General features: G+C 43.1%; 1 protein-coding gene across 1 annotated transcript in view; it reads right to left on the bottom strand.

Moving 5' to 3' along the window:
* The window catches only part of spef2 (sperm flagellar 2), a 55964-nt gene extending 41686 nt beyond the window's left edge, over nt 1-14278 (bottom strand). Inside the window, exons 1-8 of the mRNA XM_065011126.1 lie at nt 14102-14278; nt 13415-13517; nt 13074-13326; nt 12376-12546; nt 8905-9045; nt 5163-5245; nt 4728-4935; nt 4179-4367 (exon numbers count right to left, since the gene is read on the bottom strand). Of these exons, the coding sequence (XP_064867198.1) occupies nt 4179-4367; nt 4728-4935; nt 5163-5245; nt 8905-9045; nt 12376-12546; nt 13074-13326; nt 13415-13517; nt 14102-14159 (1206 nt within the window). The 5' untranslated portion in view covers nt 14160-14278. The remainder of the gene's footprint in view (nt 1-4178; nt 4368-4727; nt 4936-5162; nt 5246-8904; nt 9046-12375; nt 12547-13073; nt 13327-13414; nt 13518-14101) is intronic.
* Nucleotides 14279-14559: the final 281 nt, after the last annotated feature.

Below are 14559 nucleotides of genomic sequence, written 5' to 3'. Positions count from 1 at the left end.
TATGGTCTGTGGTCCATCTATGGTCCATCTATGGTGTATTTATAGTCCATCTATGGTCTGTGATCCATCTATGGTGTATTTATAGTCCATCTATGGTCTGTGATCCATCTATGGTCTGTGATCCATCTATGGTCTATCTATGGTCTACGGTCCATCTATGGTCTGTGATCCATCTATGGTGTATTTATAGTCCATCTATGGTCTATGGTCCATCTATGGTCTATGGTCCATCTATGGTCTATGGTCCATCTATGGTCTATGGTCCATCTATGGTCTACGGTCCATCTATGGTCTGTGATCCATCTATGGTCTATTTGTCCATCTATGGTCTATGGTCCATCTATGGTCTATGGTTTATCTATGGTCTATCTATGGCCTATCTATGGTTTATCTATGATCTATAGTCTATGGTCCATCTACGGTCTATTTGTCTGTCTATGGTCCATCTATGGTCTATGGTTAACTATGGTCTATCTATGGCCTATCTATGGTTTATCTATGGTCTATGATCTATAGTCTATGGTCCATCTACGGTCTATTTGTCTGTCTATGGTCCATCTATGGTCTATGGTCCATCTATGGTCTATGATCCATCTATGGTTTATTTACGGTCCATCTATGGTCCGTCTATGGTCTATTTACGGTCACACTATGGTCTATGATCCATCTATGGTCTGTGATCCATCTATGGTGTATTTATAGTCCATCTATGGTCTATGGTCCATCTATGGTCTATGGTCCATCTATGGTCTATGGTCCATCTATGGTCTACGGTCCATCTATGGTCTGTGATCCATCTATGGTCTATTTGTCCATCTATGGTCTATGGTCCATCTATGGTCTATGGTTTATCTATGGTCTATCTATGGCCTATCTATGGTTTATCTATGATCTATAGTCTATGGTCCATCTACGGTCTATTTGTCTGTCTATGGTCCATCTATGGTCTATGGTCTATCTATGGCCTATCTATGGTTTATCTATGGTCTATGATCTATAGTCTATGGTCCATCTACGGTCTATTTGTCTGTCTATGGTCCATCTATGGTCTATCTATGGTCTATGATCCATCTATGGTTTATTTACGGTCCATCTATGGTCCGTCTATGGTCTATTTACGGTCACACTATGGTCTATGATCCATCTATGGTCTGTGATCCATCTATGGTGTATTTACGGTCCATCTATGGTCTACGGTCCATCTATGGTGTATTTACGGTCCATCTATGGTCTATGGTCCATCTATGGTCTATCTATGGTCTGTGATCCATCTATGGTGTATTTATAGTCCATCTATGGTCTGTGATCCATCTATGGTGTATTTATAGTCCATCTATGGTCTGTGATCCATCTATGGTGTATTTATAGTCCATCTATGGTCTGTGATCCATCTATGGTCTATGGTCCATCTATGGTCTATGGTCCATCTATGGTCTGTGATCCATCTATGGTGTATTTATAGTCCATCTATGGTCTGTGATCCATCTATGGTGTATTTATAGTCCATCTATGGTCTGTGATCCATCTATGGTCTATGGTCCATCTATGGTCTATGGTCCATCTATGGTCTGTGATCCATCTATGGTGTATTTATAGTCCATCTATGGTCTATGGTCCATCTATGGTCTATGGTCCATATATGGTCTGTGATCCATCTATGGTCTACGGTCCATCTATGGTCTACGGTCTATCTATGGTGTATTTACAGTCCATCTATGGTCTATGATCCATCTATGGTCTACGGTCCATCTATGGTCTACGGTCCATCTATGGTCTACGGTCCATCTATGGTCTACGGTCCATCTATGGTCTACGGTCCATATATGGTCTACGGTCCATCTATGGTCTATCTATTGTGTATTTACGGTCCATCTATGGTCTATGGTCTATGATACATCTATGGTCTACGGTCCATCTATGGTCTACGGTCCATCTATGGTCTATGATACATCTATGGTCTATGATACATCTATGGTCTATGATACATCTATGGTCTATGATACATCTACGGTCTATGATACATCTACGGTCTATGATACATCTATGGTCTATGATACATCTATGGTCTATGATACATCTATGGTCTATGGTCCATATATGGTCTGTGATCCATCTATGGTCTACGGTCCATCTATGGTCTACGGTCTATCTATGGTGTATTTACAGTCCATCTATGGTCTATGATCCATCTATGGTCTACGGTCCATCTATGGTCTACGGTCCATCTATGGTCTACGGTCCATCTATGGTCTACGGTCCATATATGGTCTACGGTCCATCTATGGTCTATCTATGGTATTTACGGTCCATCTATGGTCTATGATACATCTATGGTCTACGGTCCATCTATGGTCTACGGTCCATCTATGGTCTACGATACATCTATGGTCTATGATACATCTATGGTCTATGATACATCTATGGTCTATGATACATCTACGGTCTATGATACATCTACGGTCTATGATACATCTACGGTCTATGATACATCTACGGTCTATGATACATCTACGGTCTATGATACATCTATGGTCTATGATACATCTATGGTCTATGATCCATCTATGGTCTATGATACATCTACGGTCTATGATACATCTACGGTCTATGATACATCTATGGTCTATGATACATCTATGGTCTATGATACATCTATGGTCTATGATCCATCTATGGTCTACGATCCATCTATGGTCTACGGTCCATCTATGGTCTACGGTCCATCTATGGTCTACGGTCCATCTATGGTCTATCTATGGTGTATTTACGGTCCATCTATGGTCTATGATACATCTATGGTCTATGATACATCTATGGTCTATGATACATCTATGGTCTATGATACATCTACGGTCTATGATACATCTATGGTCTATGATACATCTACGGTCTACGGCCTATCTATGGTCTATGATACATCTATGGTCTATGATACATCTACGGTCTACGGCCTATCTATGGTCTATGATCCATCTATGGTCTACGGTCCATCTATGGTCTATGATACATCTATGGTCCATCTATGGTCTGTGATCCATCTGTGGTCTATGGCCTATCTATGGTTTATCTGTGGTCTATGATCTATCTGTGGTCTATGGTCCATTCATAGTCTATCTTTGGCCTATCTATGGTTTGTCTATGGTCTATGGCCAATCTATGGTCCATCTATGGTTTATCTATGGTCTATCCATGGTCTACCTATGGCCTACCTATGGCCTACCTATGGTCTACCTATGGCCTACCTATGGCCTACCTATGGTCTACCTATGGTCTACCTATGGTCTATCCATGGCCTACCTATGGCCTACCTATGGCCTACCTATGGTCTACCTATGGCCTACCTATGGTCTACCTATGGTCTATCCATGACCTACCTATGGCCTACCTATGGTCTACCTATGGCCTACCTATGGTCTATCTATGGTCTACCTATGGCCTACCTATGGTCTACCTATGGCCTATCCATGGCCTACCTATGGCCTACCTATGGTCTATCTATGGCCTACCTATGGTCTATCTATGGTCTACCTATGGCCTATCCATGGCCTACCTATGGCCTACCTATGGTCTACCTATGGCCTACCTATGGTCTATCTATGGTCTACCTATGGTCTATCCTCTGGACTCCACGGGGTGCACGGTTTAGTTTTTGTCCTAGCAATACACAGCTGATTCAAATAATCAACTAATCATGTGTAATGTTAGGGCAAAAAAGAAAACTTGCACCCCTTGGGGTCCCAAGGACAAAGTGTGGGAAACGCTGGTCTATAGTCTATCTATGGTCCACCCATGGTCCATCTATAGTCTATCTATGGTCTATATATCTATGGTCTATAGTCTATCTATGGTCTATAGTCTATCTATGGTCCACCCATGGTCCACCTATAGTCTATCTATGGTCTATAGTCTATCTATGGTCTATAGTCTATCTATGGTCTATAGACTATCTATGGTCTATAGACTATCTATGGTCTATAGTCTATCTATGGTCCACCCATGGTCCATCTATAGTCTATCTATGGTCTATAGTCTATCTATGGTCTATAGTCTATCTATGGTCTATAGTCTATCTATGGTCCACCCATGGTCCACCTATAGTCTATCTATGGTCTATATATCTATGGTCTACAGTCTATCTATGGTCCATCCTATTGAGCGATGGACTACATGGATCTCACCGCCTCCCTCTCCAAGGCCTCTTGGAAATCCCTCAGCCGTTGCTCTTGGTACTGTCTCTCGCGGAACACTCGGTTCTGTCGGAGAACATCCTTCTGCTGGCGGAGCTGCATGAGCTGGACGGCCAGGCGTCTCTCCAGCTGGGACTGACGGGTCAGACGCTCCACCAGCTGCTCCTCTCGAAGGGCCTCCTGCACCACAAAATGACACCATTTGTGTAGGGTGAAGTTGACTCTAGACGCTGATCTTGGGTCTGTTTTTAATTTCCCCACTAGGTTAGGATTGGGGGGGAGGGGAAACTGATCCTAGATCTGTACCTAGGGTAAACATCACCACGGAGCGACACAACAACACAGGTCTAAATTGAAATTTTTATTTATTTATAACCGTGGAAGTAGCTACCCAAGTCTTAGCTGAATTGCCATGTGTAGGTTTTACACCTGTTCACAAATGACTATATGACTGGTTACTAGTGCTGAACATGGATCATCATTAGTAACATCATAGTCATGTAGTATGAGAGGTCATACACTGTCTGGGTTGCTGCTCACCTCTTGGGCCTCGTGGGCTTTCAGTTGTTCCACTAGGACGTGACGGCGGCGTTTCTCCCTCTGCTGACGAGCTGTTGCATCCTCCTCCAGCCTCTGGCGGATTTTCTGGATGTACTCGCTGTTGGCCTGAGCCAGCTCCTCAGGCCTCTGCAACTGGGAGCCATGGCTTCTGGGGGCCTCACTGTGGAAAGCGGACATGTGCTGGGCACTGTGGAGAGGATGGATGGTAAAGTCCAAGGGCCGCATATATCAAGCTTCTTAGAGTAGGAGTGATGATCTAGGATCAGCTTTGCCTTTTTAGATCATAATGAATACAAGCAAATGGAAAGGATGAACCTGATCCTAGATCAGCACCCCTACTCTGAAACAGTTGATACTCGTTTTTTAGGGGAAATATTTGGGAAGATTTGTGGTTGGGATTTTTCCAACACGTACCTCAAAGAAGAGGTGCCAAAGCCGCCAGCAGGTGACAACTTCTTCCTGTTCTTCTCAAACTGGGCGATTTCCATGTGAACCTTCTGTAGGGAAACCACAACGGAGAGATTGGTCATGTCAAAAAGGGCCTGTGACGTTCTATGGAAATGATCCACAGCGGAGTGGTATGATGTGAAGCCAACCAGTTGCGTAGCTTAATCACGATGGGCCCGAGTGCCCCAAAAAAATGACAGGCCCCTATCACCACCCATATTTCCCTTACAATTTTAATAATTTTGTTGGTAAGACTGTGACTAAGCATTGTAACAGCCGAGCAGAACCTAATCTAAGGGCACATTTGAAGCTGTTACCAGAGAAGCAATTTGGCCAATGCATTCAGCACCATGGAAATGAACCCGTATAAGTCGATCAGCACCACGGATGGCGGTCAGAAATGAACCCGTATAAATCGATCAGCACCACGGGTGGCAGTCAGAAATTAACCCGTATAAGTCGATCAGCACCACGGATCAGCACCACAGATGGCGGTCAGAAATGAACCCGTAAAAGTCGATCAGCACCACGGATGGCGGTCAGAAATGAACCCGTATAAGTCGATCAGCACCACGGATGGCGGTCAGAAATGAACCCGTATAAGTCGATCAGCACCACGGATGGCGGTCAGAAATGAACCCGTATAAATCGATCAGCACCACGGATGGCGGTCAGAAATGAACCCGTATAAATCGATCAGCACCACGGATGGCGGTCAGAAATGAACCCGTATAAATCGATCAGCACCACGGATGGCGGTCAGAAATTAACCCGTATAAGTCTATCAGCACCACGGATGGCGGTCAGAAATTAACCCGTATAAATCGATCAGCACCACGGATGGCGGTCAGAAATGAACCCGTATAAGTCGATCAGCACCACGGATGGCATAAAGCGGTCAAAAAACACCATATTTTATCTACAAATAATAGACAATAGCCTATATTATAAAACATAAATACAGTGGGGCAAAAAAGTATTTAGTCAGCCACCAATTGTGCAAGTCCTCCCACTTAAAAAGATGAGAGAGGCCTGTAATTTTCATCATAGGTACACTTCAACTATTACAGACAAAATGAGAGAAAAAAATCCAGAAAATCACATTGTAGGATTTTTAATGAATTTATTTGCAAATGATTTCCAACGCTCGGCACTGGCTACAGTTATAGGCCGTCATAAAAATGAGCATGTATGTAACTACTTCCCCAAATGTAGCAGTGACTGAATTGTAATCCACAATGAGCATCTTGGCCAGGTCTGCCATTGTAGTGTGCTTTGCTATTTCCTTCTTAAAACAGGCCCTGAAAGAGAGTAATTGGCCAGGGAAGCTAGCTGATATATCTTTGCTGTAATGTTCAGTCAGCCGGTTAGCGGTCTCGCAGAGCGCATCATCATCTGCGTTGGCCAGGGTAGTGGGATGGATGGACTCAAACCGACTCGATGTTGCCCGCAGACTTTTAAATCTGTTTGACAGCTGGTGAATAACGATGTCAAGGTTTGCATTAAAGACGTTAACTCTAAAACTACTCTCCCCATCAGACAGTCGCTCGTCCTCGCATAGCTCGTCAAAATGACTCCTCGCCTTCCTTCTCCGAGTGTCTTCAAATGCGTTCTGTGCCTCCCCATTTTGTCGGCAGTGACTTTGGCCTTCTCAAAATCCTGTTGGAATACGGAGCATTTTGGAGACGACGTTCCCATTTTCTAAAACCTAAGTCTGCAGAACGATTTTTAAAAATTATAATAATATTATATTTTTCCGTGCTGCTGCATCATCCATCTCGTCCTTCTTGTCACTTAAAAGCACAATGTTGGTGAGGGCCTTCATTATGTCCACATATCTGTATGTGACAAGGGACTCCTATCTAGATGACCAGCGGGTGGGACATAGTCGTTTTAGAGTTACATCTTCTTTTTCTGATGCAAAATTAAATATACCACTCAACATTGACCATCTCTTTATGCTATGCCCGAAGAAGGTGTATAACAGTTCAACAGTATTATAAAACGGTTTAATCTCTGGTACATTTTTGACAGAGTCGTTGAGAGCCCGGTTAAGATTGTGCGCTGCGCAATGCATATAAACTGCAAGCGGCTCTTTTTCCGGATATTCTGGCCTGCACACCCGAATAGACCCCGCACATGTTAGCAGCTCCATCATACCCCTGCCCACGACATTTTGAAAAATCCAGCCCATTATCCTCTATGCTGCCCAGGATTTTGTGTTGAAGCTCAGCTGCTGATGTGTCAAGCAGTCTCCAGAAATCCCCAAAACGACTCTGTCGGTCAGATCTGTGGCGACATTATTTGCATTGCTTATCACTCTCACATAGCAATTAACTTGGCTTAGCTGGTCTACTTTGGATACATCCGGTGTGGTGTCCATAATCATATTATTATATATTAAATGGGGCTTCCTGCATCTCTCCCTGAATGTCACACTTCACTCGCTCGGCTAAAATATAAATCAGCTCATTTTGGATTTCAGGAGTTAATAACGGATCCTGCGGGAAGTCCCAAAAGTTATTTAAGAACTGGGTCGTAAAATGTTCAATTATACTGAGAAAAATCCCACTGTTGGCCTGCCCCAACTTTTCACGGTGCACTCTGAACGCCAAATTACATGATGAGAGTTACATTAACTATGCGCTCCAACACCTGTCGCCAGAAATGTGCTGCGTTACGCACGCCTCTCTTCATTTCTGCGTCAATAGTGCCATTGAGCTTCCATTGCTCATATACCAAACAGTCACCCATGTGATTCTGGGATGTCTCATAACATGCTGTTTTGGATGTTAGATGGCGCCAATCTCTCACCCATCAGATAAGAATGTGGAACTCCGATCTCCGAACAAGCAGCAAGGCTCACAATACGCGCAATCTAGCTTGAGATAATAACAAAAGACGCCACGATTCTAGCCTCGCCCCGTTCCTCTTCCTCCCCAGGGGATAGCTTGTCCAGCCTGGCTTGTCTGGGTCGTATCCGCCGATACTTGACAGCATGTATCCTCCTCTGTTGCTTCTTCTGGCACGATGGAACAGCCTGGCCTTGGCTCACTTGACCCGCTAAAAGCTGCTGCTGGCGATGATAAACATACATCCTCGTCTGCTCCTGCTACATTGCTTGTGCTAGCAATGGCTGCACTTGAACTGCATTCAAAAAGGAATCTAATTTAACAAATGTTGATACCTCCTTTGCTTTCTCATTTTTGGCCTTCCTCTTTTGGGCTCCACTTTTGTGTTGATACATTGCTGATTTTTAAATCCGTAATTTTCTATTCTCGACATTCTCTATTTTTTGGCCATTGTCTCTTGATAGCTAGCTCAACTGTTGTTTAAAACAATGACAGAAACAACAACGCTTTGGAGAGTATTACATGGGGTTCCCGCGGCTCCGCAGATCTGGCCAGTCACCTGGCCTTAGTGCGGTCTACTGAACGGGCTGAAGCTACCCCACTGAAGTCCAAACATAGTGGAGGTAGGGGGAAGTTACCCCTAGACGCTAATCTTGGGTCAGTTTAGCATTTCCCCCACTAATGGTTTGGGGAGGGGAAGCTGATCCGAGATCTGTAGCTAGGGGAAACCTCACCCTGGAGTGTATAATATGTTATATTATCTGTGCCACCTACTGTCATGTATCCTCTCATTGCCTTACACTCCAACCCCTTTTTACATAGCCTGACACTTTACAATATAGACATTGTTCTTTCACCTGAGCCTCCTGCTTCTTCTGGTTCTGTTGTTGTTTTTCCAGGGCCTTCAACGTCCGGTTGGGCGGGGGTTTGGGAATTTGGATGACGGCGGTCTGAATTCGAGTCATCATCTCATGCTGCTTTCTGCGTGCGTGTCGGTGCTGCAACGACAATATTATGTCAATGTAGTTCATATGCATACTAGCTAGGCCTCCACATTGAGTAGCTAAACGTCTCACATAATTCATTCACTTCACTATATGTATGTGACCAGAGCAGTTCAGTATGCAGTAAGCACTGTTTGACATTGGACAGGAGCAGCTTTTCCTTCAGTCTTTTCATTGTCCACAACAACCCAGCAATGCAACAATGGAAGTCTGTGATTGGCTAGCCCAAAATGGTTGGCCTAAGTTTTATGCTGTCCCACTGTGCAAATGTGAACATTAGCTTAGCTCTGGGCTACAATCTCTCTTAGTCCAGAGCTAAGGAGGATGTTAGGGTTAGGAGCAATAAGGTATATAAACCCTGGATTGCTGATGCTATGTATTGGCCGTTGAGAGGCTTTGAAGCCATCGGTCGGCCATATTGGAAATCCCCAGTAGGAGCAGTCCTCCATAGAAATGAATGTAATTCTACAGTGTTTCAGTATTATTATATGTATTATTATACAGTGGCTTGCGAACGCCTTACAACCTGGAATTAAAATAGGTTTTCGGGTGGGTTGTTGTATCATTTGATTTAAACAACATGCCTACCACTTTGAAGATGCAACATTTTTTTATTGTGAAAGAAACAAGAAATAAGACACACAAAAAAAGAAAACTTGAGCGTGTATAACTATTCACCCCTCCAAAGTCAATACTTTGTAGAGCCACCTGTTGCAACAATTACAGCTGCAAGTCTCTTGGGGTTTGTCTCTATAAGTTTGGCACATCTAGCCACTGGGATTTTTGCCCAATCTTCAAGGCTAAACTGCTCCAGGTCCTTCAAGATGGTTGGGTTCCGCTGGTGTACAGCAATCTTTAAGTCATACCGCAGATTCTCAATTGGATTGAGGTCTGGGCTTTGACTAGGCCATTCCAATACATTTAAATGTTTCCCCTTAAACAATTCAAGTGTTGCTTTAGCAGTATGCTTAGGGTCATTGGCCTACTGGAAGGTGAACCTCCGTCCCAGCCTTAAATCTCTGGCAGACTGAAGCAGGTTTCCCTCAAGAATTTCCCTGTATTTAGCGCCATCCACCATTCCTTTAATTCTGACCAGTTTCCCAGTCCCTGCCGATGTGAAACATCCCCACAGCATGGTGCTGCCACCACCATGCTTCACTGTAGGGATGGTGTTCTCGGGTTGATGAGAGGTGTTGGGTTTGCGCCAGACATAGTGTTTTCCTTGATGTCCAAAAAGCTCAATTTTAGTCTCATCTGACCAGAGTACCTTCTTCCATATGTTTGGGGAGTCTCCCACATTCCTTTTAGCGAACACCAAGCGTGTTTGCTTATTTTTTTCTTTAAGCAATAGCTTTTTTCTGGACACTCTTTCGTAAAGCCCAGCTCTGTGGAATGTATGGATTAAAATGGTCCTATGGACAGATACTCCAATCTCCACTGTGGAGATTTGCAGCTCCTTCAGGGTTATCTTTGGTATCTTTGTTGCCTCTCAGATGAACTCCCTCCTTGCCTGGCCATGAGTTTTGGTGGGCGGCCATCTCTTGGCAGGTTTGTTGTGGTGCCATATTCTTTCTATTTTTTAATAATGGATTTAATGGTGCTCCGTGGGATGTTCAAAGTTTCGGTAATTTTTTTATAACCCAACCCTGATCTGTACTTCTCCACAACTTTGTCCCTGACCTGTTTGGAGAACTCCTTAGTCTTCGTAGCACCCCTTGCTTAGTGGTGTTGCAGACTCTGGGGCCTTTCAGAACAGGTGTATATTTACTGAGATCATGTGACAGGTCATGTGACACTTAGATTGAACACAGGTGAACTTTATTGAACTAATTATGTAACTTATGAAGGTTATTGGTTGCACCAGATCTTATTTAGGGGCTTCATAGCAAAGGGGGAATACATATGCACGCACCACTTTTCCATTTTTAATTTTTTTTTTTAATTAAAAGTTACTTTAAGGATTTTTTTTCATTTCACTTCACTAATTTGGACTATTTTGTGTATGCCCATTACATGAAATCCAAATAAAAATCTATTTAAATTACAGGTTGTAACATAACAAAATAGGAAAAATGCCAAGGGGGGTGAATAATTTTGCAAGGCACTGTATGTGTTATATTTGAGTATTTTGTTGTTAGTGGGGTAGTAACATTAGCAGGCTCTAAAAAAAATATTTTTAAGGATTTAAAAAAATATATATATATTTTCCTTTTTATGTTTAGCTCACATAATATAATGTAAAAGTATGCATTAAGGTGTCTGTAATAGAATACAAGTGTCAAAAACAAATGTAAACATTAATAAATGTATTTCTATAGATTCCCAAATCTTTTAAAAAAACGGAGGAGTACCAAGATGGCTGCGCTATAATACAGCGCCCCGTCATCCTGGGTTTATACACATCACTGGTTAGGAGGCTGTTAGCCCAGGGTTAGGATACTGTTAGGATTAAGGTTAGGAGGCTGTTAGGATTAAGGTTAGGAGGCTGTTAGCCCAAGATTAGGAGGCTGTTAGCCCAGGGTTAGGAGACTGTTAGGATTAAGGTTAGGAGGCTGTTAGCCCAGGGCTAAGGAGGCTGTTAGGATTATGGTTAGGAGGCTGTTAGGATTAGGAATAGGAGGCTGTTAGCCTAGGGTTAGGAGGCTGTTAGCCTAGGATTAGGAGGCTGTTAGCCCAGGGTTAGGAGGCTGTTAGGATTAGGGTTAGGAGACTGTTAGCCCAGGGTTAGGAGGCTGTTAGGATTAGGGTTAGGAGGCTGTTAGGATTAGGGTTAGGAGACTGTTAGGATTAGGGTTAGGAGGCTGTTAGGATTAGGGTTAGGAGGCTGGTAGCCCAGGGTTAGGAGGCTGTTAGGATTAGGGTTAGGAGGCTGTTAGCCCAGGGTTAGGAGGCTGTTAGCCCAGGGTTAGGAGGCTGTTAGGATTAGGGTTAGGAGGCTGTTAGGATTAGGGTTAGGAGGCTGGTAGCCCAGGGTTAAGGAGGCTGTTAGGATTAAGGTTAGGAGGCTGTTAGGATTAGGAATAGGAGGCTGTTAGCCTAGGGTTAGGAGGCTGTTAGCCTAGGATTAGGAGGCTGTTAGCCCAGGGTTAGGAGGCTGTTAGGATTAGGGTTAGGAGGCTGTTAGCCCAGGGTTAGGAGGCTGTTAGCCCAGGGTTAGGAGGCTGTTAGGATTAGGGTTAGGAGGCTGTTAGGATTAGGGTTAGGAGGCTGTTAGGATTAGGGTTAGGAGACTGGTAGCCCAGGGTTAGGAGGCTGTTAGGATTAGGGTTAGGAGGCTGGTAGCCCAGGGCTAAATGTAGTGTGAACATGGATTCTTTCTGATACCTTTTCAATGTCCTGGAGTCTCATCTCTTCCTGCACTTTCTGCCGTCTCTGCTCCTCCACAAAGTGGGCCATGACAGACTTGTCATATATCTCTCGACCTTTGATTTCGTACTTCAGAGCGATTTTTTGGAGTTTCAGATCAGCCTCTCTCTTGACGACTGTCCTCAGGCGCTGGGATAATAAAGACAGATACAATTTAAAAAAATAAAAAACGTATTCTTATTGGTCAAAGGAGAGATTGTGGAAAATATAGACAGTATCTGTCACAAAGGCAGTGGGTCAGATTCACAAGTCACAACTGGCAAACGTGTACTGTAGGCAAACCTGGTCACAGGCTTGGATAACGCTGGAGGCCCCTTCGGTCTCCACAGAGTTGGGTAAAGCTGCTCTTAGTTTTCATATCAAATCACATTTTTTTTGCACCCTTTATGTGGAACAACTCACAGAGATCTCTGAAATTAGATGTTCTGTTCATCCTTGGACAGTTCAGAAAAATAAATGTTTTGTAATTTTGTATATATGTTTCATGTATTGATGCAGGACTAATCTGAAAAAGAGACCCCAGTCTCAGTATAACTCCATATAAACCTGTCAAAATAAAGGTTTAATAAAAAAAAAACTTACAACGCTAGACCACCCAGGCGACAACAAACGAATGAAGCAGACGTGGGGGGTTGAGGGAGCCTTATTCCACTTACCTCAGAGTAGATGTCATTCTCAACACGGTGGAGGAAAGCTGTGGCAGCTGGCTGCATAGCCTCCATAGCTGTGCCTGTCAGGCCGGCTTTCCTCTTCTTCTGCAGCAGTATGAAGAGCTGATAAAGCAGCCGTGTGGCTGCACCGTGCTGCTCCCGCATCACTGCTTGGGCCATGCTCAGGTCCAAGGAAACTCCGAGCAGTTGCAATGTGGGTTCCATGAGTGTGAAGTTATTCAGCTTTGAGTTTGCAGTGCTAGGAGAGACAATTGTTTTGTAACCTAGGCAAAATAATAAGATATTGGAACATTGTTGATTAAAGAAATATCAACTGATTAACTTACTTGCTCTTTAAGAACAGGTCAAAATCCCCCTGCAGTTGATATTTATGCAGGACCTCTCCAATAAGATAGCCATTTGCAAAATCCTTAGAGATGGACCTGGGGTCTGCAAAAAGACAAGAGTGTAACATTTAGGGCCACCCTAGGCAATAGGCTACCAACAACTGGAACTCCTATAGCTACACTTGATTTTGAGATGAGAAGGGAAAAAAGCTAACAAACAAACTAGCTTATTAAAGTCACATATTGCAATGTCAATACCCTGCGTTAATTAAGTATTACATTGTTTACAAACAAAAGAGTGAAATAAGCTTATATTTGTTATTTTGATGGGGTAAGACTGTTGAACTATGCTCACGATGCATTTCTTAGTTAACGTTATATTATTCAAGAATCAATGACTATATATATATATATAATTCATTTAAAAGTACGTTTATCCCAGATTGCCCTTTTAATTTATCACTATTGAACAGCAGGAAATATTGCAGACTAACGTTATGGCTTTAATTTTTTTTTTTTGCTAACTATAAATACTACACAACACAATACACAAAACGCACAATGGAAACCACAAGTTGGACTCATCGCATCAAAATATAATTGTCTACAGGCTGGCTTGATAAGTTGTTAGTTTACAGTTAATACATTACCTAGCTACAGTAGCTAACGTTAGCTGTTCACACTTACCAACAGTTTTTGATAGCCGGAGCTCTACGTTAAGCCACCTGCATAATATATCCGACATTTTCGTTATTGTTGTAAAGCTAAATATTATAATTATGAAACTACATGATAGCTCTCAACTTGTTCTGGCTAGCTAAGGGGGGGAAATTGACAACAACCACAAGGTGTGCCGTTGCCTTAGTGATATATACCAACTAAAAGTGTGGTTTGGGGAAAGCAAGCAGGGCCTGCCTCTCTGGTGGGTTGTGCTTGGCACTGAAATCAGCAGCTCCTTGAGTAATCATTGTTTTGTTCACATTATTTTTTTAGTTGCCTGTTTAAAGCTGCTCTGTAGTGATTGATTGCACTAATAGCAATATGTAGCCATGCATGTAACATACAGGCAAACATTTGCAAAAGGAAGCCAATAAAATGGATAAATTCACAGGTAGAAACGGTGACTTTTGATACATACCTCAGTA

Source organism: Oncorhynchus nerka, linkage group LG27 (genome assembly GCF_034236695.1).
Source record: "Oncorhynchus nerka isolate Pitt River linkage group LG27, Oner_Uvic_2.0, whole genome shotgun sequence".
Lineage (NCBI taxonomy): Eukaryota > Metazoa > Chordata > Actinopteri > Salmoniformes > Salmonidae > Oncorhynchus > Oncorhynchus nerka.
The sequence above is the reverse complement of the archived record's forward strand: the minus strand, read 5'-3'. Positions and strand labels throughout refer to the sequence as shown.